Genomic DNA, 23908 nt, shown 5'->3' with positions numbered 1-23908 from the left:
CTCTTACTAAACCTGCTAACCCTGCTCATTTTTACCAACATGTTAAGCTTGTAATTTCGTACAACACAACTAAAAATACGAGTAAACATCATGTAAAACGCAGTCAGCAGCGGCGGTTCTAGGACAGTTAAACAGGGATGGTTCCGGGCTGGAAACGGGATGTCTAGAGGTGCTAACGTGTTTTCCGGAGCGGAGTGACACCTCCTCCTCAGCACACTTACCCACCTATCTGTGAAACCGGTACTTGCTTTCAAGAGGCAAAATGCGACTCATCAGCCGTTCATAAGTTTTATCGTCCCTTTTTTTAAACTTTCCGTTAAGGTTACCGTTACAACGGCAAGTTCGGTGTTTTGAATCCGGCTCCAGTTCAAACTACGTCACCCAGGGAGACTTTTATCGGTGTCCGTTTTTCAGCAGCGCAGCGTTAGCTGGGCGGAAGGGAACACACAAATAAAACCTACAACCAACAGCCAAAAGAATCATTTTGTAGTGAGATTTATTGAGCCACCTCTTGCTACCCGCACCAGACATGGCTACCAATCCTCCAGGACAAGGTAAATATGTTAGCTTTTAGACAAACGTCATTAGTATTGACGGTCTTTTGTCTTTATCGAGCTGTAACGTCAGAGGCGCAGCGACGGGTTTTAGACACCCTGGAAACACTTTATCCCTCTGGTTCCCTCTAACTGTGAACCTCGTATTTCACCCTGCAGGATGGGATGCATACAAGCCGGAATAGAGTAGAAATGAATCACCTCTGGGTGGTTTTGGTCTGGACGAGTCTTCCATTTCCTGTCACAGCATAAAAGACAATACAATTCAGATTATGTTGGCTGATTACATCACTCTCTCTCTCTTTTCTTACTCCATCAGCCTTCCCGAACAAGACACGGGTGGCGATCCTGGCCGAGCTGGAGAAGGAGAGGAGGCGGCTGATGAACACTCCCGGAGCCAGGTAGGGACCGTATCCCTCCATGGACAGCCAGAACCGTTGAGAAACCTTTATTTATGAGGGGGAATTAAGAACTGAGATGGTACTGAATATTCAAATCATACATTGTATCCCCCCTGCCCTCTCGTCCTGCAGCATCTCGCTGTCCAGACCGAACCTGAAGGAGTTCAGGGACAACGCAGAACAGCAGCACATCGCTGCCCAGCAGAAAGCCGCCCTGCAGGTGAGACGGTCACAAATCACACCGTCAGGTCATTTTACACGACTTTACATGCAGCAACAAGTAGCACAACAAATAACTGTTTCCTTATTCAAATAGTGGTGCATAATGACGTTATGCACCAGTTAGGTTTTCATTCAGTCATTCATTACGCAGTTTGCTCACTGCAGGAAGCATTTTTTTGTGAATCACTCAGCTCAATGCTATGTCACCGGCATGAATAAAGGTCTGAAATAGTTATTTTGAGAGAGACAGACAGGTTTCAAGGCAACATGAAACATCTAAACAGTCTCAAACGCTGGGATGTGCTTTAATGTGGGGTAAAAGTCCCACAAATCATTCAGCCAAATACAGAGCAGAAGACAGAAGCATCTAACCAAGCTATGTCCAAAGGTAACAAAATCTAGCTACCAGCGCCTCTTGAAATATTGTTTAATTGATATAGTTATTCAATGGTGAATGTGGACAGTAGTAACACAAACCTCTCCTGTCTTCTCTTGCAGCACGCGCACACACACTCCTCGGGTTTCTTCATCACTCAGGACTCCTCGTTCGGGAACCTCATCCTCCCCGTCATTCCACGCCTGGAGCCTGAGTCTTGACCTTTTTACCTCCCGTCTTCCTCCTGTTGCCCCAGAGTGACATGAAAGCCTTCAGACAACACACATGCACACCAGAGCAAAGCCTCTTTTAAGTCTTTGATTAATGGACACCTGTTTGTGAGAAGTGTGAACCTGTCATTTTTACATTTTCCAGACCAACAAGCTGGCTGCTGAATTTAGGAACGTTTCAAAACGACAGGAAGAAGGTTCCAGATATCTGTGAAACAACACAACAGAAATTGTGCAAACAAACCTTACAGAAACACTGTATATGCTAACCTGCTCTGTTGCCTTTCACTGCATTCATCCATAAAATGCACATCTTGTCAGGGTTTTTACATAAATGTATTTGTGTTAATATTTGCAGAATAAAATTGTTCGTCAATTGTATATATATTGAATTACAGTTTTGATTTTTGCAAGTATAAGAATGGGAATATAATATTCCTTTATACATGAGTACTAAGTGTTACCTGAGGATACGCATTGGTTTCTGTCACCCATATTTATTAATAGCTTTATATTTTTAACCATCCACTTGAGTGCCTGATATTGAATTTGTTTCTATGCCATTACGTGTTATGTGCCCATTTAAAGGCTTAGTTTTTCTTTCTACAATGAAATCTGACCAGCTTAACTCCATAACAATCACTGTTTGTCGTGGTTTAGTATAAAACTGGAAGGCAGTACAAATTATTATCCATGCAACAACAAAAAAACATCAATGAGTGACTGAACCTTGAATACTTGAATGTCTTTAATTGATCAGACTACATAGTTTGTGTGACCACCACAGCATTAATCTATTACACATTGTATATATTTCCTCAAAATGTGGTCATGGAGAGACCTACTCTAACGGGGACTATCACAAATGTGGTTTTGTGTGTATTTGTCTGTTGCCATTTATTTTTCAAAAGTTGGAACTTCTGAGCTGCCATTAGTGCAGTTTTAGGCCATTATCCCAGATAATCTAAGAACAAGAGCTTATTCTTCCCAGAGTCACAATTTTGAACAGATGTTTTAGAAGCAAACAAAGAGGAACTCAGTTGGACAGGAGGCAGAGAGTACAGAATGCCCTGTAGCCACATGATGATCACACCCTAAAAAATCGAAAGTTGGGACAACTTACAATTTTAAGGCAACAAACTGCAATAGAATTTTAAGTTGGGAATGACAACTTAACTTTTTAAGTTCTGTTTTTGAGTTAGTAAAACTTTGAATTTCAAGTTCTATTAACTCAACCTGAAGTTGCAGTAACTCACAATCTTGAGTTAGGAAAACTGTAAAACCTTAGTCATCTTGACTTAAGTCTAAGTTGCAGTAACTCGTCATTTTGAGTTGAAACTACTTTAAATCCTTAGTCATCCTGACTTAAGTCTAAGTTACGGTAACTCGCAATTCTAAGTTAAGAAAACTTTGAAACCCAAGTCATCTCGACTTATGTTTACGTTGCGGTAACTTGACATTTTAAGTTGTGAATACTTTAAATCCTTAGTCATCTCGACCTCTCAAACTTGCAATAACTTTGAAATATGAAAACTTTAAAGCCATACTCATAACCCAACTTCAACCTGCAGTAACTCAATACATCATGCATGAAACAAATTACAGGGGCTATAATATCTGAATTCAAATCTTTTTTTATTGAACATGTCTTGCATGTCTCAAATGCTGTGCAAAAGCACAGAAGACCAATAGCTCACCCGATCAGGTGAAACAGTTGCTTTCTTAAAACATTGAAATATCAGCACGCGCTGTATTAAAATCCTTTGTATCGAGTGTCAACGACTCAAACATTTCGAAATCCAAACAGGAATGCATAATACAGCATTATATAACTGCTAACGTGCAAGATTCTTTAGGCACTTACAATAAGAGTTGGGTAGAAGGAAGGCATACCAATTTAAATGTAGAAACTGCTCTTCAAGAATCAAATTAAACTGAAGAGAAATTAACAAAATACCAGATAAAATCCTTCCAACTCAGTACCTTATGTGTCATAGATAGTGAGTGAGTGACTGGCGTGCGTGCGAGTGTATGTGTGACAGGAAGAGAAGATATATATGGGGGACTGAGTAAAATAAGTAAATATACAAAAGGGCAGCATGAACATTAACAATTTAAAACATGCCCAACATTAGTTTGTTTTCAACAGTATTTGCAGCTCAACATTAGGTTCTGACACAGGGTTACAGAAGAAGTTTGTTTTTGAGGGATCTGACTCTTGCAGAGAGATCTGTCCCCAGCTCCAAGAAGAGCTTTTGAAACGTTTCAAATGTGTATCGCAGTTCCTTGGGAAACTGGATGTTCAGGGCGTATATCAGCCCAAAGAGCAACGCAAGGGCCGTTGGCAGGTCAGGGAGGTCTTGCAAGACGATTTGTTCTTCTAAAACCACAGCTACGTTTTGAAGTCTTGCAGGAGCGGAACTTTGATCCTCCATCACCGAAAGTATCCCCACAATGAGACCCCTTGTCTTCTCCTCCTCTGGGTCAGTATCCTTGTGATGACAGACAAAAACAAATGTATGATTAATAAATGAAACAAAAGGTTTGTCTTTAAATTCCTATGGCTCAGAATAAGCTCTTACTCTCAAATAACTATACAAAAAAGATTACATTTATTTTACTTTGAGACACTTATGTTAAAAAACAGAACATTTCCATCTCATATGTAAGTAAATTCCAGACTGAATAAAGTAATAGCCAACGAAGTACATCTTTTTACGACACTTAATGCATTGACATAAAGAGGGCAAGGAGAACATTGGAATGGATCAACTGGATGAAAATAAAGGGCAGAGAGGTTAAAGTCAATAACAGAATAAACATTATGATCCAAGCAATCTATTTTAAAATATAGCAACAGTATAATCCAAGTGACGGTTGCTACTAATGACCACTCACCAGACAATTCCTGAACAGCTTCTCGTGACTCTCACGGAGAAATAAAGGGAGGCCCTTCAAAGCTGCGGTCTGTCTGTGTGCTGTTATGTAATTTGTCTTAAACACAAAGAGATGGATAAAAAACATTACTACAAAATCAAAGTAACATGTACTAAAGTAGAGAGCAAACAGGAAAACATCAATGGTGAGTTTATCTGATATATTTCGTCCAATTTCAAATTTAATCACACAATTTACTGTATAACTGAATGAAGCACACATGGATTAAGTATTGGCTTACAGCTGTTTTCTTTCACGTCCAATAAATTGTAGACACATGCAAGTCTAAGGGTTAATCATAACTTGTGATAAATATGTGTATAGCTTTTTGACTGCTACACGTGCCACTTTCTTCTCTAATAATTAATTAATTAAGTAATTACCCGATGGGTAAGTTTCCACAACATGCAACTTATTACTGCGCTTACTGCGCTTAATAAATATACCTGTTCATCCAGTCTTTCAAGAATGTCATCCATCTCGGGGAGAGAAGCTGCCCCCCTGGCCCGATAGAGTCTGAGAAGTCCTGGAGTGTGCTCACTAATGGCTCCTCTAAAGTCATCTAGTAGCTTCTTGTTGGTGATCCGATAGAATTCTTCCTTGATCTGTTTAATAAAGGAAGGACAGTAATTTCAATTTCAGCATTTTGATTATTTTTAGAGGAATTAAACCACCAAATGTTCATATTTTGTACAAACTCCATTAGGATAACATTTCATCAGCTGCTTACCTCTGCCTCGCAAAACAAAGCAGGCCATCTCCCTTGCACTTCTGAGACCATAGGCTGTAGCTCCACAATCTCCTTGCTCCGCTGTTTATGTTCTGCTAGCTAGTGTGTGTGTGTTGCTTTGCAACAGTTCAGTCCCAGTCGCGGATCCATTTATGTTGGCGGTGCCAAATAAATAAATAATTAAATAAACAAAGAAATGTTAACTAATTAACGGTGCTTGTAGAACTGTTGTATAAAAGCAATATCACACTCGAGGTAGTGAATATCAGGTCAGACGCGACCGCAGCCTGGTGAGTCGTGACCGTCAGTCCAGCCGCCGAAAACACCCGCTCTGAGGGGACCGACGTTGCCGTGATGCACAAATACCTCCGTGCTAACTTGGCAAGTTGGGGGAACAACTTTCCATAATCCAACGACTAATCCAAGTGTATTACCATATCCCGTGTGGTAAAATGTTTAATTGCACACTGCATTAGTTTAATCGATGAAAAATGTACGTAATCGACGAAATTCTTATATAATATATATATAATAGGATAATATACGAAATTCAATTAGTCGATCGTAGATTAATCATGCCCATCCCTAACTCTGACTGTAACTCCCCCCCCCCCCCCCCACCCCCGACGTCTGCCCCTCTTATATACTATGGTGTGCCCGCATGCACGCCCGCCTGGCTGAATGGCTGAAAAGCACAACATGCCCCAGCGAAAACGCTAGTATTCATTAATATCCAATCACTGAAATACAACAACCACACAATAGAACACACAAACTAACCGTTGAATTAAGGCAGCTGTACAGGTCTCACACGCCGTAAAATCAGTTTTTTTTTTTCCAATGGAGTCTGGTGACTTGGAGCTTAGCCACCAGACTTCATTGAAATTCTACGGCATGGAAAACCATCCTACAGCTTCCTTAATTTAACAGTTAGTTACACATGGCTAGAAGATATGTATATCTTGCAATAACGAGATATGTCTAGTAGAATACCGAGTGGCCTATTTGAACTTGCCGGTCTGAAAGGACTGCAGTGCCGTTCTCGCTCGACTGCGCTGTTTGCTGCTTGAACATACCGAGACAAGCACCGCATGCATCGTGCTAGCTTGCGATAAGCTAAAGCTAACGGCGACGGCGAGCATTATTTATTCTGTTTAGGGTCATACTATCGTCAGTGAAAATGCATACCATATCCACTTATTTATCATGTATTATATTCACATTCATGAAAAAAACTCACACTTCAAGTCTAATTGGAAAGAAGGTTAAAACTTGCCTGTGTTGTCTCCAGCCCTGACGAAAGACGACTCGTGGGAGTTCAGGTAACAAACCTCAACTCGGAAAGTTGGCTTTCCCGCATTTTACGACAAGGACATACGAGTTGGCAGAACTTTTTTACTTGTTGTGCACAGGTTGTGCATCCCAACTGAAGGAAATAAGTCGTGATAACTTACAAAATGCTGTTGAAACATAAAAAATGCATGGTTTGCTGGAATTACTTACATTTTTAAGTCAAATAGGAATAATTTATTTTTTTAAGTCTGAAAAACTTAAAATACTTTTTTAGGACAACAATATTAAGTTGGAGTTTTTACAGTGCAGAAGTATGCAAGATGGTGAAAATAGTCCAAATAGTCCTTATTGAGTCCAAAGTAAAACTTCTCAACATTTCGACTTTTTCATTATTTTTTATCTCACAATTTTTTAAAAATCTCATAACAAATATAAAGCTGTATTGAGTAAACATTCAGAAATAAACTGTTGAAATAAATCAAATAGTTGACGGTGTTGTGCTGCGCCTTTAAGGGTTTCGTAGCCGTGACGTAGCACGCGGAGGGCGTGGCCGACTTGTGAAATGTCAGGGAGGAATGGCGCTCGGCGCGGTATTTTGAACAATCGTCTTTTCCTTTCCTCGTTTTATCTGGAAACGTTGCCCAGCGTAAAAGAACTCAGGTAAGCGCGACTACGCGTGGACCACTCTAGGGTCCGCTACACTGCGTCCAGCAGAAAGCCGCACACTTTTACCAGTGTGTTCAGATATAATGTTGTGCTAGCTAGCTTTGGTTAGCAAGCTCAGCAAGTTTGCTAGTACAGTTGTCCTGCCCGCTGGGCTGGCTGGCTTGATGAGGCTGATAATGAAGATGATATTGATGGTTAGACAGGAATGAAGAGCACGGGGGGAGTTGGGTTATTCTCTGGAACTGATCCATTACAGTATTCTGTGTGCTAACGGAAAGTTTGGTATGCAAGTAACCGTTACTAACGGCAATATGTTTGCACCATATATCATGAAATGGTTCGCAAATGAAAAGTAAAAAGCTAACTAATAACGTTAACCTTGCCGAACAGTGAGACGCGTAGTGAGAGTTGTTTTATGGGGTGTTTAATCGCGTTTTCTGTGTGTGCTGTCAAAACGTTATGAGAGCACAAGTTGCCTGTTTCCTTCTGTTGTTTGCATATTACGTTAGCAGTTGACCTCATAATGTGTCCGACGTGTTGTGTGGTTTAGAAGCGGATCTTGAAAGCACCTCGCCTGGGTCAAAATAGGACAAAATGTGTAATTTGTAACTGGTTAGGCCTCGCTAACTTCGACTCATAGCTCCAGGAGAACCGGCTGGTACACACCGTTACGTAAATCTGAAGGTGCAGTGCATCGTCGGACCCAAAAATGTTCTCATCCCGGTGGACGTCTCAAGTGACAGGAGGAATTATTGAAAGCTAGCATTGTTTACGTTGTCAGAGTCTGCTAAAATAGTTTGTTACTTGCTAGTAGCACGCAGTCCACCACCAAGTGTTATCATTGACCTCCCACGTATGTTAACTGTGCTGTTTGTTGCGTTTGAGTGTGTTAGCTTAGTGTAAACAATTTAAAAACCCGCATTCGGTGCTTCAGTGTTAGCCGGAGAGCTAGCGAGAGTTGATGACGAGGTAAAAATGGCGGATCTTTCGAAATCCAACCCCGGCCTGAAATAGTAACGCAGCCAGCAAACAGCTTGTCGCTTTATTTTCTTCTCACTCTTTGGCCCCACCGGGACCACTTCTAGTTGGTGGGTTTTTATCCGTTAACGAGTGCAGCTGAGCACTGTTTCTCGCTGTCGCTTTTATCCGAGGGACGTGGAAAGAACCGGAGCAGTTAGCCGTGTGAGTGGTGTGTGTGGTGGGTTCATATGTGGCGTTCGGTGGATTAATGTTGAGTAGAGTGCAGCAGGACAAAGATACGCCTGAGATGATCGCTGCGGCCTAGCTAACCCTGCATCAGCTGTCAGTCTGTGTCCAGAATTGAGTGGAGCTCGAACGTGACTCGTTGGATCAATCTCACGTGATTACTGAAAATAAAGATACAGGTGACGTTACCTACGTAAAGTTATCAATCCGGGTATTTTTTTTAATTATTTGTTTTACCGCGAGTACGGCTAAATTGCTAACGTTAACTGCCTTGTTTGTTGTTGTTGTTTTTTATTGCAAAGCATTTTGCAAGCAGACTGCACTGTGGTCCAAGTATGCACATGAATTATTATGTAGAGGAAATTGAGAAAAATACACTTGAAAAAAAATGTCCAATTGCAAATCTTGTTTAATGCAATTAAATGCATCACTTATGTGTGAAGTAATTAACATATTTTCTGTGTTATGGTGTTCTCCAGGGACTGCAATGCATTTAGTGCAGTAACTGTGTACCCCTCCTAAATCTAGTAAAAGCAATTGCATTTAAATGTTAAACACAATGAGAATATTTGTAAAAAGCTTCCAATTTATTTGTAAAAATATCGTTTACAGACAACAACATTGAATAATTATTACATTGCTCTTTCTCAATTAACACAGAGCTGAGACTTCGCAAGCATGGATGTGGTGTCACCAGAACTCAACAGCCTCCTTCCTGATGAGATCATGGATACTGAGGCCATAGAGGACATCCCTCACTCCCAACCGGACAGCACCACGGTCCAGCCAGAGCCCAGCGATGACGCACCGGTCCCGATGGAAACGGATACGCCCATGGCTGCAGAAACTTTGAGCATCTGTTCAAATACCACTTTGACAGAACACACCAAGGCTCTCCCCACCTCCACCGCCTCAGACACCACACTCAGCCTCAGCTCCGCAATCCAGCTTCCTATCTCAATTTCCAGTACATCACCATCCCTTCTAACCTTTAAACCAGCCATGGCTACTTCCATAGCCACTACCAAAACTACAGACAGTTTGACTGGGACTACTTTCTCTACAAGTGGGTTACAGAAGCTCACAGCACCGTTTACCATCTCTGCTGCAAGCCACCAGATCATTCTTAACAAAGTGGCCTCATCTCAAGCCACAGAAGCAGCAAAGTCTGCAGCTAACCCACCCCAGATCATCAAGCAGGAAGGACAAAAACTTTTGGTCACAGCAATAGGAAAGTCGGGACAACCAATAGTGTTGCAGTTACCCCACACAGGCAACAAGCCTGGCATTTCACATATTTCAGGAGACTCCAAATCGCAATCTCCACAGTTTAAAGTGGTGACTATTGGTGGGAGGACGGAGCTGAAGCCAGTGTTGGGGAGTGCTGGCAACCAGTTGACCACATTACAGGCCCAGCAGCTGAAGACCGTACAGGTAACATTGATTGTTTTGTGTTATAGTGCAATGTTTGTTGAATAATTATAGGCATTTGATGATATGGAACATATGAGTGAAAATTACAGAAATTGCTATTGCAATTTTTAGCTTTGGCCAATAAGACTACACACACTATTAACTAAATCTTTTTTAGCTTTAAAACATTGTAATAAAAGATGACTGGCTTTGTTAGATTGGATTTCTTGTTTTAATGGCCTGTCCACAATGTAAATATTACTTGGCTTGGATGTTTGAACTTAACATTAAACACCATCTGTTGAGAACAGCTGATCGTAACACGCATTACTTTAGGGACTCGGCAGTACTGAACGTTGGTGTTTGGAGAAGAGCTGCGGGCAAAATATGAATCTGTATCGCGCTGTGTAATCTCAGTGAGAAAACTAGACACACACACACACACACACACACACACACACACACACACACACACACACACACACAACTATGTTTCCAGTGAACCTGCCTTTTTTCTCTCCAATGTCTGTACTAAGAGCCCAGTCATTCAGTTATAAACAATGACTACATTTTTGTTTACATTTTCCACTGTGGTGTTTTGGAGAGTCCTGTAGAGTTTTTTTTTTAAGAAGATGATGAGCTTCTGTGAACAAAAGACAAAATTGGCTGTAGTTTGACCCACACAGAAAATATTCACATTTAAGAAGCTACAATCACAACATTAAAAACAAATTTCTTAAAAAAAAATACCCAAAACAGATGAATCAATTATCAAACGTATTGCTAATTCATTTGTATTTATTATTATTTTTAAACTGATAATTCATATTACCGGTATATTAATATTATTATTAATATTTATAATAATACAACGCAATGCAGTGGCACAACATCACTTTCACTGATTGAAAAATGCAACATAGCAGTAGGTCAATTTAAGGATTAATTCAACAAACAACTATAATGGCAGAGAACTTGGACGCAGAGAGTTATTTTCTGTCCGAGAAATACAAGTACACCTTTTTGGAAACTCTCCTGATTTTATTCGGCAGAGACCGCAGCATATCTTTAAATTAAGCTACACAGTAGAGGATTATTATTTTTATTTTTTTAATGTGTAGGGTATGTACATAACTTAAATGTTATGTTGATACCTATACGAATAGTTACGTCTCTTACTGCATTGCTTTGACTTGAGTATAATGCTCAAAAATAGATGCAATAGTTTAAATCTTTGTGTAATTTTAATAGGAATAATCAAACCCAATTTTTGGTCAATTTTGACAGCCCTTATCTCTAAATTTAAAGTACTTGTCTGGCAGAGAAACTAGTGATGCACATATCTGATTCAATGGTACTCATATCATCCAGTATAATACCTGGATCAGGTATTAGCCAGTCTTGTGATGTCATGAACGTCTCCAGTTAACCGTAAGGAGTGAGGGGTAATGACAACCTCATGTCAGCTGAGGATTTAAAATTCAACTAGATATCACTTGCAGATAGGATGTATGTTTATATTAATAATTACCACTGATGTTTATTTGTGAATGTGTCAACAAAATGCACATAAATCTTACTGATTATCTCCACAGATTGCTAAGAAAACACCAGTGTCGTCCGCTGCACCAATCAAGTTTATCATCACAAAAACTGTTAACAGCAAAGGTCTGAGTCCTCAGACAACAGTGTCTCCTGTTATTGCAGGTAAATGTGTATGCATGATTGTACACTGCTAGCTTTTGTCAGTGAATTCAAGACTCCATCAAAACTCCTTTTAAACCTCTCTTTTTTTTTCAAATTCAGTTTCAGATGTAATTATGCCTGGTCTCTTCAATTCTTGTGCTGTATTTTCATAGGACGGGTCCTGACACAGAATTCCCCAGTGATGCCCCAGAGGACCATTACTCTGTCTGAGCCCCACACCACTAGTATACAAAATATCTCTGGCAAAAAGATTGCAATTTCACCCCTTAAGACCCCCAGCAAGGTAAATTCTACACACCAATCCTCATTTGCCAAATACAGGATTAATTTGTGAAGTGTTTTCCTGCCTATTCTCAGTTTAATATAATATTGAAAAGCTGCAGGTGAAGCACAGGTGTTCCTAATAACCTTAACGATGTTCAATTTAAGGATGCCTGTAGGTCAGTCAGCCAGTATTTACAACCCAGGAGCCCTGCTGCTGACACCCCTACATGGAATACAGAGGATCATTAATGTTATTGTGTGCTCCTGTGTTCGCCAACTCAAAATATCCACTGCGACAAAGCTCTGCTACATTTCTGCAGTCTTTTCTTTACGTTTCCGTCGGCACATGCCGTGTCAATTCTTGATTGTTTGAGAACTACATTGGTAGTAACCCCCGCCTTGAAGCATCCCCTAAATTTAAGCATTGTTCGTTGATATGTGCAAAACTAAGGTCTCTATATCAGGTCAGTGGTTAGACTGTGCTCTCCTTGTTTGTCTCTGCCAGGTGACTGTAGTATCTGTGGGTTCCCCGACCTCCGGCACCTCTCAGAAGTCAGTTACTCTGCCTGTCAATGTAGCACTTGGCCAGCAGATCCTCACAGTCCAACAGTCCACGTCTGGATCTCCAGTCAAGGTGGTCCCCGGCCAAACCGCCACACAGGTAAGACCAAAGCTGGTCACTGTTTTTGACCAGAGCACGCCTTCCCCGGACTTGAAACCGATAACAGTGAAGTGTGTGGGGTATTATTTGATTTTTGACAACTTCTCCTGCTGCTGCCTTGTTTGAAGCCACTGTCACTTCTAATGAAGAAAAGACAGCTGCATGCAGTGTGTCAATATGAATGGATTGGTGCATTTTATCAATTGTTTATCGGGCCCAAACCTGGTTTTTATTTCCTTCTGTCCTTACAAATGGCAATGACAGTTTGGAACAATTTGTTGTAAAGGACTTTTGTCCTTAAAGACTAGTCATCCTATCATATTTTGCACTCATGGTTGGAGGAGGCAGAGCTCACTAAGCCTGGATCAGTTGGAGGGGCTTTATTTTAGTACTTTGACATGTTGAACTTGACTCTTATCTAAATAGATGCAAAGTTCAGTTGTCCTTCTGTCGTTGGGACTAACAGCTCTGTCTCCTTTTTGTATCTGAACATCAGAATATTAAACAAGTGCAGTCTGTGGCCGTGGGAGGAGTTGGCGGCCCCCAGTTCAAGACCATCATTCCACTGGCCACCCAGCCGAATGTGCAGCAGATTCAGGTTCCGGGTAGCAGGTTCCACTACGTCCGCCTCGTCACAGCAACCACAGCGACCAGCACGGGACAGCCCAGTGGTCCCAGCACCAGCTCTATACAGACAGGTGACCTTTGGATGGTTGTTGTTCTGGTAACAAACCTGCTGGCACTTGTGGAAGCTCTTCTGTGGTTACTTATACTTCTTAATGTCCCACAGCTAAACCCATGGTGGTCGGCACAGGAGCAGTCAGGATGTCTGTCCCGATCATCCCAGCACAGACCGTCAAACAGGTAACTGGTGTTTTATGCTTTATGTTGATTCGTTTTCTGTTTTATTGAATGTTTCCTTGAGCTTTCGTGGATTGTGTTCCCCGTAGATGGCACCGAAGCCCTTAACGTCGGCAGCGGTAGTAACCACCACTCAGACTCAGCAACGCCTCATCATGCCTGCAACCCCGCTACCCCAGATCCAGCCCAACTTCACAAACCTCCCTCCAGGAACCGTTCTGGCACCAGCTCCAGGAGGCGGGAACGTGGGCTATGCAGTCGTGCCAGCGCAATATGTCACACAGGTTAGTGGTGTTTTTTATTGACCACTTGTGATTAGATCTTACTTCCTCACTCTACATGCAAAATACCACTTTCATCATTTGCACTGTAAAACCCAAGGCGTTGTGTTTAACCGGCGAGATGCAGGAATGCACTTCCTGTGCTTGCTCTTAGAAGAAAACAACGCATGCAGACTGGGTTTATTCCTTTGTGTGTTCCAGAAAGAAATCCAAATGCATCCACATGTGAATGGATCACCCAAGATGCCATTTTGATGTTCATGTTTTTAAATATTTTCTATTATCCTCTCCTGTAGCTCCAGCAGACGCCATTTGTGACCCTTGCCAGCAGCTCTGGTTTCCCTGCGTCCACTGGTATCCAGACTCAGGCCAGATTGCCACTCAATGGGTAAGGAGGGACATGAAGGCAGTTTAAAATCATTTTAGAATTTTTTCTTTAAATAAAAGAAAATGGTAGTTTGAACTCAAATAATTAAAAATTGTGGTTTAATGGAAAAACGCTTGCCTCCTTGAAAAACTGGCAGGATATATTTAGTTTAAAATTACGTAACCAGGTTAAAAATGTAGAATCATCAAATCAAATTATAAACATGTTTAATATTTGATTGAATTTATTTGATCTAATATCATTTATTGGCTCACAGCTTGTCGACAGCAGAAACGACCTCAAGACAGAGGAAACCATGCAACTGCACCAAGTCACAGTGTCTCAAACTGTAAGTACGACTGCCATTTAGATCTGTTGACATGTGTTGTATTTGACAAATGTGTGTAGATGTAACCTTACCGGATCCATGTAATCTATGTATGCAGTCCCCTCCGGTTTATGTTCGGGAGCAGTAAGACATAGGCTGCTGACTCAGTCTTGTGTTTTTCCTCCCCCTAGATACTGTGACTGCTTTGCAAATGGAGAGTTCTGCAGCAATTGTAACTGCAATAACTGCTTCAATAACCTGGAACATGAAACGGAACGTCTCAAAGCTATAAAGGTAATGTTGGCAGTTTGTAAGATGGGCTTATTCCACTTGCTTTCCTGTCGCGCGGATAAATCAAGGTGAAAATGTGTTTTCACAGACGTGTCTGGACCGGAACCCGGAGGCCTTCAAACCTAAAATTGGCAAAGGCAAAGAGGGAGAGTCTGATCGTCGACACAGCAAAGGCTGCAACTGCAAACGATCGGGCTGCCTGAAGAATTACTGCGAGTGTTACGAGGTGGGTTCTGCTTTGTTTGCCGGAGCAGTTTAATAATTATAGTAGCCACGTTTTACTGTTTACATTAAAACATGTCCTTTTGTTTGACCTCGAAGGCGAAGATCATGTGCTCGTCCATTTGTAAGTGCATCGGCTGCAAGAACTTTGAGGAGAGTCCAGAGAGGAAGACACTGATGCACTTGGCCGATGCAGCAGAAGTGAGAGTACAGCAGCAGACTGCAGCTAAGACGAAGCTCTCGTCACAGATCTCAGACCTGCTCATGCGGACGACGCCTGTACTCTCGAGTGGAGGCGGGAGGTACTGTAACGCTCTCCTCTACAACAATAAGTCACAGGAGCTCTTGAGGAATAATCGGTTGCATACTTATTAGGATTATAATTTTAAGTAATTTGACTTCCGAGTAAAGTCTGTGTGTGTAAGATGACTACAAAGCCTCTATCCCACTGAACAGAAATCTCACTAACATCTAGCTATTGTCTTCAGTGGGAAAAGTACAAATCTGCATGAATTCATTATGTCGTCATGTTCTTCAGAGATCGCTCAAACATGAATCCAGCAGGTATTTCCTTGCTTGGGTTGTTGGTCCCTCAAATGACGGCAACCTCAGCTTGCCATTTCAGAGACGATCTCCAGTCTGTCCTGATTCTGTTTTAACTGCTGAATCTCCTCTCATGTACAGATGAAGAGACGGGGGTGCACGTTTTGCCGTGTGCTGTGTCTATTTTTATATTTTAAAAATGTTGCCACTAACAACCAAAGGTTGAGAAGTTACTGCAAATTTCTCAAAATGGTTGCCAATGGCAACTCACTGTGGAGTCCTGATGATGATATGAAGGATGTATCGTCTAACTGAGGCCCTGTTTTGCTTTCCCCGCAGGCTGCCGTATACATTTGTAACGAAGGAGGTCCTGGAGGCGACGTGCGAGTGTCTGCTGGAACAGGCCAAAAAGGCCGAACAGACTCACCAGCCTCAGGTGGAAGCAGAGAGGATGATCCTGGAGGAGTTCGGACACTGCCTCATGAGGATAATCAACTCCGCGGGGAAAGCCAAAGCAGACTGTGCCTCCATCAACTGCTAGGCCGAGCACACTCTGGCTCTCTCCACCCTCTAACCTGAACCCAGCTGTGGGGCCGAGAGGCACGGATTGCTCCGCACTCTGTCTCGGCCCCCCGGGGGTCTCTGTCCTGCAGGGAAACTGGTCGTCTCCCTCGCCAAAAGGCAGAACAATGGCCTGAAAGTGGATTCCCTAGCCTTGGGCAAGCTAAGGCCAGCTGGAATAACAAACGGGGAACAGATGTTTTACAAGTGAAGGATGAATGGACAGAGCACACCGCCTCTGATGGACCTTCAAATGTGTTCTCCGACTTGTTCACCTGGATGTGATGGACGGAACCGACTGAGCAGGGTTGTGCTGAACAGGGATTCAAACGTTCCTTCACTTTATTTTCCCTACAGGGCCCATTCAAAACTGTGTTCTCCAAGCTCCTCCCACTCCCCCTTCCATTTTATTCTATCGTCTTTTGTTCTTTTCCATTTTGGGCTTTTCCATAAAGAGACGCCTGTAATTTGTATGTAATCATTTGTGCTTATAGTAGACAAACGGAACATTTATCTTTTGATATTTATTTTGACACATTTGTATTCGTTGTGAGTGCTAATATCATTTGGCTTATAGTGCTGCAAAGTATTAATTATTAACTAAGGCTAGGCTAAATTGTTTCAATGAAAATGAGTAGAGGCAATCTTAGGTTTTATCCCTAAAGCCAATTGTAAGACGAATGCACACACACTTCATTAACACACACACACAGAACTGCTCGCAACAGTTAAACTGTGGCTAGATTGGTGGAGGTACGCTTTTCTTCTGGTGCTGTTCTCATTCCCATGCTTACTCTACATTAAATACACTCTGAATTTAAAAAAACACAACAATTATAAGACTTAGACTAAATGATCTTATTTGGAGGTTAGCAGGTTAATATAAGACAGCACAGTTGCCTGATCCGTCCGAGGCTGGTCTGATGTCACAAATGAAGAGCTAACATCCAGTTTGGCGTTTCATAGCAGGAAAAGAATGGCTGTAATAACATTTACTGTTGCACGTTCCAGTGTCTTGGTATTGTTTGCTCACTCACTGGCGTCACTTATAAGGTGCAACAACGATCTGGCATTAACGCCTACCTTACATTGATTGGTAGGCTGTTTGGAGCTGAGACAGGATTTCTCATATTGTTGGACAAAATATTATTTTTCGATAATCTTTTTTTCTGAATTTGCTTTGTTACTAAGAGTAACAGGATGCTAAATGAATACCTTTTTCCCATTTTTGCAAACTGTTTTGGTTATTTCACATGAGAAATTTCTTATTTTCTTGTCTCTTTCCACACATTTAAAGTGATTTATTTATTTTTTTTGTCTGTTAAACTCTTTAGATATTGGGGCAATCTGACTAAAACAAACATGCACTTTGTTGCTTATTAAATAGTGAGTATTTAATTATTTACCTCTCAAATACCCTGGAAAAAAATTGGCTTCAATTCTTCAGCATTTCTCTTACATTCATGATTTTAGTTTATATACTTTGGTTCAATCGACTTTAACGATTTTAGTAAATCGTTTTGTCCTTTTTCATGCAAGAGTTCTAAAAAAAAAAAAAATCCTGATTGTAAACTGAATAATTTGAGGGTTTGGACTTGAATAAAACAATCCATTTCAATTCATGATTTTAGAATTGTTTTAAATGATAGAGGCTCCTTTTCACTATTTTACTTAAAACCAGGGCGAAGGAGAGAAGCTCAGACAAAACATGAACAGAAATCTCTGATGTGAAAATAACTGACAACATGTTCTGGAACTAAAAGATTTAAACCCCAAGTTTTCAGTGGGGCTCGAAGTGAACAGCGACTACATTAATGTTGCTAGTTTCATCTGTGCTTTTCCTTCTATGACACGTCAGAATACCTGCTGTGAAAAATGTCCATTCATTCAGACTCTTGATATTTGTATATTAATATCACTGGTTGGGTGTCACTGAAATGTAATGTCCCAAAGCTCACTTTTGCTCACATGCATCTTGTAGGGAACCAGTGTCAAAGATGCACATTTTGAGTCAATTTTACAGTTGGAATAATAAAAAACAGGCACAATCACCCCGTTAAAACACCTTTTTCTTTTGTAGTTGTGTAACGTTCATCCACATAGTTGATTTCTTTCGCACAAATTAATTTATATTGAGTGCCCCTGATATGATAGAAACCAACCCTGCAGCAAGACATTTAATAGACTTTTAATAACCAGACGAGTGTTTCGTTCATCACTGTAGCTGAAAAAAAAAGTTTCCTGTGCCCTCCCACCCTGACTTTGAAATGGTAATTAAACTTTTTTTTAAAAGCTGAACATGTGTCTTTTAATGTAATGCATTGTGGTTTCATCTTCATTCTACAGATTAAAAGAGGTAAACACATAACCCTTAAAATAGTGCATTATATTAAGATGGGAAGATGCAGCACAAAGGACAGAAATGAATATATAGTAGATAAAAATGGATAAATGCTATTTATCTGTTGTTTCCCTGCGTGGTGTCTAACGTCAATATTTTTCAGTGTATTCAAGTTAGAAATTCTACTATTGTGACAACACTAGGTATATTAAACTAAAATAGAATAGTAATACAAATAGAAATTTCAAAAGGCAAAAGTGACTTCGATGTGATTTGTAAATACATATTGACAAATATTGTGAAGCACATCGAAGTTTAACTAATCCTAGTATGAAGGCAGTCATGAGAAGCTACTGGAGGGCAGTCAGGGAGCAGTTTCGGAAATCTCAAACTTTACTCTTTTTGCGAAGATTAAACTAATTAAATGGCCGTAAACTGTGGAGCCAAACCCCTAAAACATGTGCGCCCAACGTGGGGCTCGAACCCACGACCCTGAGATTAAGAGTCTCATGCTCTACCGACTGAGCTAGCCGGGCTGATGACGCTGTCAACAAGTGAAGACGTCAAAATTAAAAAATGAATTACAATTCAATTCAATCTCATTGATCATGCAGTTGTTTGACTGTCAAAAGACAAATATGTCTTTTGACAAATATGTATACTACATGTAAATATATTGTTGAACTTAGGACACAGGAAAGAGCCTTTTGATGTTCTCCTCCACCGCATCCTGAATGCAGCACTCCCCTCCAATTAAAAAAACATATTCGCTTACTTACTGTCATCTAAGCATCTAGTGTTCGATGCGATTTTAAGCCTCCATTTTGTTTTTGTTTATCATTTCAAACCATGCTTGAGCATGCATGAGAAACTTAAAATTAAAATAATTACTTAATATTTCAAGATAATTACTTAGTGTAGTGTGTCATTATTATAAATTCCTTAGTCATTCTTTTGAGAAGGTTTCTCATTATTTTGAGGTACTACGTCATTATTTGAGAACATTTCTCATTATTTTGAGGTACTACGTCATTATTTGAGAACATTTCTCATTATTTTGAGGTACTACGTCATTATTTGAGACAGTTTCTCGTTATTTTGAGGTACTACGTCATTATTCTGAGAAGGTTTCTCATTATTTTGAGGTGCTACGTCATTATTTTGAGAAGATTTGCCTTTTATTTTGGCAGGAGGACCGATCGCTTCGCGGGACACAGACCGGAAGTCTCGCGCCGCTCTTGGCGGAGGAAGCCGGTGTTGTTGACACTTTTACAGGCGACAATGGCGACCGACGTGAGGCAGGAGCTTGCACAGCTGATGAATTCAACTGGATCTCATAAAGACCTAGCTGCCAAGTACGTACCGCCAATTTTATACGCATATTACATGCAAATAGTCTAAATCCTCATTTAGAAAGCACGCGTGGCGCTCACTGTTAGCTAGCAAGGAGATAGCTGTGACAGACTTATCCTGGCTAAGCTAACGTTAGCTCCCTAGCTGCATTAGCTGTACATTCAGATAGATAGGTAAACGTTAACTGTCTTTTTCTGCGTGTCAACGCACTTTAGGTGACAGATTCTCATTTAAACTGCAACACTGCATGCAAGTGACGTCGAAGCGTTGAGTCTAAAACTGACTTTATTGTTATATTTGATCATATTAGCATACCGCAGCTACTGTTTACTAGCTACACAGTTAACCAGTGCTGTGTGCACAACATAGCTTTCAAAGAGTATGAACTCGAAGCTCAAATTCAGATGAAATGTACACTTGAACACTTTTATACTGCTTCCCAGTGTAGTTTGGTTTTTAAATGTCCTTTTTTATTTCCACGTTAATGACAGCCCAATGAATTATGTGCAATAACTAATGTGCTTTTAAGCTTTATTTTTTATATTGTTAAGCCTAAAGACTGTAACATTTGTGATGTCGTGTCTAACTTGTAAAATGTTTTCCAGATATCGACAGATTTTGGAGAAGGCCATTCAGTTTACAGATGCAGAGCAACTTGAATCCTTGAAGGCCTTTGTTGAAGCAAGTATGCTGGGCCTGTATTCTTTTACGTCCACTGGATTTTTTTCTATATGCATAGAAGTACATTTAGACCTCAATATTTGTATCTTTTGTTTCACAGTGGTCAATGAAAATGTCAGTCTTGTCATCTCGAGACAACTGCTCACTGATTTCTGCACACACCTGCCCAATCTGCCCGATGCCACAGCTAAAGCAGTGTATCACTTCACCTTGGAAAAGATCCAGCCGAGGGTCATCTCTTTCGAGGAACAGGTAAATACTCGCTCTCTCTTGTAGCCTTGTCTTTGTCAGTTAAACACAAGTGTATTTTTTTATTATTATTTTTTTATTGAAGTGCATAATGAAATGATGTAACACGTCCTCAGGTAGCGTCAATCAGACAGCACTTAGCAACCATTTATGAAAAGGAGGGAGACTGGAGAAATGCTGCCCAGGTTTTAGTTGGTATTCCCCTGGAAACAGGACAGAAGTAAGTAAGCTACAAGTAGATTCATTAACTCTAATGTTTGTTTTGTAATGAGTTTTTCAGATACATTTTTATTTCCTCCCTTAGGCAATACAATGTTGACTATAAGTTGGACACATACCTGAAAATTGCCCGTCTCTACTTGGAGGACGACGATCCAGTGCAGGCAGAGGCCTACATAAACAGAGCCTCGTTGCTTCAGAATGAGTCCTCTAATGAACAGCTCCAGATACACTATAAGGTACACGGCTTGCATCTGCATTACTTTTAGACATAATGGCTGTAGTTGCTTGGATCAGTGTTTCATGCCGTTGTACTTCTTAGGTGTGCTATGCCAGAGTCCTAGACTTCAGGAGGAAGTTCATCGAAGCTGCACAGAGGTACAACGAACTGTCTTATAAGTCGATTGTCCATGAGACTGAACGTCTGGAAGCACTGAAACATGCCCTAAACTGCACCATTCTGGCCTCTGCAGGTACCACCATGACTAATCTGCTAAAATGTTCATTTTCAAAGATAATCTCAGTGTTTTTGTGTCTCATACCAAAAATATTGTCTTTTTTTTCTTCAGGCCAGCAGCGTTCCCGTATGTTGGCCACTCTCTTTAAGGATGAGCGCTGTCAGCAGCTGGCTGCTTATGGTATTCTAGAGAAGATGTACCTGGACCGCATCATCAGAGGAAACCAGCTGCAGGAGTTTGCTGCCATGCTGATGCCTCACCAGAAAGCCACTACAGCGGACGGTGAGTGGAGATAATTATCAGTTGGTGATGGAGTAAAACTTCCCTTTTCCCACCATGTCTTCTTCAACTGGCCATAGCTCATATATTTGCTGGAAAGGTTGCATGAGCCCTGGGTGCCATGTGGTGTGTCTGGAAATACTTCCCTGGATTAAATGTACCATTCAACCTCCTCATGATGGGACTGTTTTATGCAGTTTAGGATATTGTGGCGGCATATGCTATCACTTAACGAAGGCCCATGTTTCTGGTTTTATTGCAGCTATAATGGTGCACAGAATGCGCTTTTAGAAGTTAATTGTGTGTCATGTTTTGTCCTGTTTGAAGTATTGAGGCACTTATTTCAGAGACATAAATCAGCTGAAGAAATAACTTTATCATTCATTATAACCTGTATCATTTTTAAACTAGAAGTTATAATCTAACTGGATTTGTGGTCATTAATTTGTGATGGAGGTCAGAGATGATGATATCCTGGCAAAGTGTAAGTCACACCGAATTATTTATATACGTTTCCATCTGACCCTCAGTCTGTGGGGTTCATAATATAATATAATATAAGCATGAATGTTGTTTAAGTTGTGTGTTCTCTCTCACAGGCTCCAGCATCCTTGACAGAGCTGTGATCGAACACAACCTCCTCTCCGCTAGCAAACTCTACAACAACATCACGTTTGAAGAACTAGGAGCACTGTTGGAAATCCCCCCAGCAAAGGTGAGGCATCGCTTGGGTTTATATGATGGATGTTTTTCACTGTTTCGCCTTTTCTGCAAACAATCTCTGTGAAATAACTTCATGGAAAATGAACATAAAGCTTCAGACATGTAGAGAGTTAGCTGCCACAATTCCCAGTATGGAAATAGTGGTTGACCAGCTGTATTTACATTTTTTAATACATTTTTCAGTTTAATACTTAATTATTGTATTCAGTCGGTACTCTCATACCACAGCACACACTTGTATTAAATATCCCTTTTAGCTCACAAATATAAAGCTGTTTATTATCCATAACGTATACTGAGATGTTTTTGCTTGCTTTCTTTGTCTTCAGGCTGAGAAAATTGCTTCCCAAATGATCACTGAAGGACGCATGAATGGCTTCATTGACCAGATAGACAGCATTGTACACTTTGAGAGTGAGTTCAAAGCCTTTGTGTTTTCATTTGATTGATTTGACAAGGGGTCTAGTTTATCTTGTGTATTTCCCTGAAAATAGATTGTTGTTGGGTATTGGATACAATTGTGTGGAGAATATTGTTTTGGACCTAATGCTTTTATTTGGTCATGTAAAGTTTGGTCATATATTGTGATATTTGAATCCATAAATGTACTGTCTGTGTGTGGCCAGTAGGGGGCAGCAACTTCATACTGGAATGATTAGAAAACTGCACCTTCTTTCTTATTAAACAGCACAAGAATAATATACAAGAATAAAGTATACAAAGTTGAAACATTGATACACTCAGCAAACGCTTCATTCATACACAAAAAGGAAAATAATAAGCATAACTATATGTAAAAATAAGAGGGAAAAGCTATTTGAAAATAACAAAGAAAAAGGTCAGTTGTGATGAGACTGTATTGTTTTTAATGTAGCTTTTTCTTCTTTGATCTCTCCCAGCCCGTGAAGCTCTTCCTACCTGGGACAAACAGATCCAGTCTCTGTGTTTCCAAGTCAACAACCTCCTAGAAAAGATCCGTTCGGCTGCCCCCGAGTGGGCGACACAGGCTATGGAAACCCAGATGACCCAGTAACCCCCCCAAAGAAAAAACAACCTTTAACTGTTCCCTCCTCAGTCTGTTCCAAAGTGTTATCTTTATGGTCAAGAACGTCATCACTTCACTCCCAGAAAAGGAAAGGAGAGTCCTCTGGTATCGCCACTTGAATTTACAGAGAACACTGTTTTGCTTTTGCCCCACAGGGAAAACTGTTCAATGTTTCTCAATATTTTAGTATAGATGTATTCAAAGGAGGATGACGGTGTAACATTCACATTATTGGGTGGGCAACTGCTGTGTTTACAACACATTCTTCTGTTTTTAACTTAACATAGTGAAACAGCAAATATCTGTCAAAGTGGTTCTTGGTTTATGGCGTCATGTAAAATCTTCACGGTGCACACTTATGAAATTTTGAATTAAATTCAAAGCGGAGAGAAATCGTCATGGTCGTGTTATTTAAATTAATCTTCTGCTTCTGCTTGAATTCATTC

At 40.6% G+C, this 23908-nt stretch overlaps 3 protein-coding genes and 1 long non-coding RNA gene across 5 annotated transcripts; 3 read left to right on the top strand and 1 right to left on the bottom strand.

The window, feature by feature from the left end:
* The first annotated feature begins 244 nt into the window (after nucleotides 1–244).
* inip (ints3 and nabp interacting protein) lies at nucleotides 245–2186 on the top strand. The gene is made up of 4 exons (XM_084036140.1): nucleotides 245–554; nucleotides 874–955; nucleotides 1088–1175; nucleotides 1676–2186. The coding sequence occupies exons 1-4, from the start codon at nucleotides 530–532 to the stop codon at nucleotides 1772–1774; spliced, it is 294 nt and encodes a 97-aa protein (XP_083892266.1). The 5' UTR covers nucleotides 245–529; the 3' UTR covers nucleotides 1775–2186.
* A 996-nt stretch (nucleotides 2187–3182) lies between these two features.
* On the bottom strand, nucleotides 3183–5319 carry LOC311029885. Its single transcript, XR_014598924.1, has 3 exons — nucleotides 5167–5319; nucleotides 4682–4777; nucleotides 3183–4275 (listed from the first exon to the last, which is right to left on the bottom strand). It is a non-coding gene; the product is annotated as an uncharacterized lncRNA (long non-coding RNA).
* Nucleotides 5320–7291: 1972 nt separating this feature from the next.
* lin54 (lin-54 DREAM MuvB core complex component) lies at nucleotides 7292–18412 on the top strand. 2 transcript variants are annotated; one of them, XM_084035559.1, is made up of 14 exons: nucleotides 7292–7403; nucleotides 9276–10049; nucleotides 11624–11735; nucleotides 11888–12018; nucleotides 12505–12660; nucleotides 13157–13358; nucleotides 13451–13524; nucleotides 13611–13805; nucleotides 14099–14190; nucleotides 14447–14518; nucleotides 14689–14791; nucleotides 14877–15014; nucleotides 15110–15312; nucleotides 15893–18412. In XM_084035559.1, exons 2-14 carry the CDS (start codon nucleotides 9294–9296, stop codon nucleotides 16092–16094), a joined length of 2436 nt encoding a protein of 811 aa, XP_083891685.1. In that variant the 5' UTR covers nucleotides 7292–7403; nucleotides 9276–9293; the 3' UTR covers nucleotides 16095–18412. The 2 variants fall into 2 exon arrangements, with proteins under 2 accessions (XP_083891685.1, XP_083891686.1); XM_084035560.1 differs by lacking the exon at nucleotides 7292–7403 and adding an exon at nucleotides 7431–8794.
* Nucleotides 18413–19702: 1290 nt separating this feature from the next.
* On the top strand, nucleotides 19703–23855 carry cops4 (COP9 constitutive photomorphogenic homolog subunit 4 (Arabidopsis)). Its single transcript, XM_084035015.1, has 10 exons — nucleotides 19703–19810; nucleotides 20414–20493; nucleotides 20590–20741; nucleotides 20855–20958; nucleotides 21043–21196; nucleotides 21280–21430; nucleotides 21527–21697; nucleotides 22294–22409; nucleotides 22747–22831; nucleotides 23317–23855. The coding sequence occupies exons 1-10, from the start codon at nucleotides 19737–19739 to the stop codon at nucleotides 23448–23450; spliced, it is 1221 nt and encodes a 406-aa protein (XP_083891141.1). The 5' UTR covers nucleotides 19703–19736; the 3' UTR covers nucleotides 23451–23855.
* The last annotated feature ends 53 nt before the right edge of the window (nucleotides 23856–23908 follow it).

The sequence above is a fragment of the Eutrigla gurnardus genome, assembly GCF_963514095.1.
Source record: "Eutrigla gurnardus genome assembly, chromosome: 19".
Classification (NCBI taxonomy): Eukaryota; Metazoa; Chordata; class Actinopteri; order Perciformes; family Triglidae; genus Eutrigla; species Eutrigla gurnardus.
This window is presented reverse-complemented; position numbering and strand designations above follow the sequence as displayed.

What these genes read in the sequence shown, in the direction of transcription:
- inip (XM_084036140.1), top strand. Translation starts at nt 530, where the DNA reads ATGGCTACCAATCCTCCAGGACAAG. An exon ending in TACCAATCCTCCAGGACAAG is followed by an intron (nt 555 to 873) that starts GTAAATATGTTA and finishes TTACTCCATCAG; the next exon opens with CCTTCCCGAACAAGACACGG. An exon ending in ATGAACACTCCCGGAGCCAG is followed by an intron (nt 956 to 1,087) that starts GTAGGGACCGTA and finishes CTCGTCCTGCAG; the next exon opens with CATCTCGCTGTCCAGACCGA.
- lin54 (XM_084035559.1), top strand. Translation starts at nt 9,294, where the DNA reads ATGGATGTGGTGTCACCAGAACTCAACAGCCTCCTTCCTGATGAGATC. An exon ending in CCGGCCAAACCGCCACACAG is followed by an intron (nt 12,661 to 13,156) that starts GTAAGACCAAAG and finishes TCTGAACATCAG; the next exon opens with AATATTAAACAAGTGCAGTC. An exon ending in CAGCGCAATATGTCACACAG is followed by an intron (nt 13,806 to 14,098) that starts GTTAGTGGTGTT and finishes CCTCTCCTGTAG; the next exon opens with CTCCAGCAGACGCCATTTGT.
- cops4 (XM_084035015.1), top strand. Translation starts at nt 19,737, where the DNA reads ATGGCGACCGACGTGAGGCAGGAGCTTGCACAGCTGATGAATTCAACT. An exon ending in GAAGGCCTTTGTTGAAGCAA is followed by an intron (nt 20,494 to 20,589) that starts GTATGCTGGGCC and finishes TTTGTTTCACAG; the next exon opens with TGGTCAATGAAAATGTCAGT. An exon ending in CAGCATTGTACACTTTGAGA is followed by an intron (nt 22,832 to 23,316) that starts GTGAGTTCAAAG and finishes GATCTCTCCCAG; the next exon opens with CCCGTGAAGCTCTTCCTACC.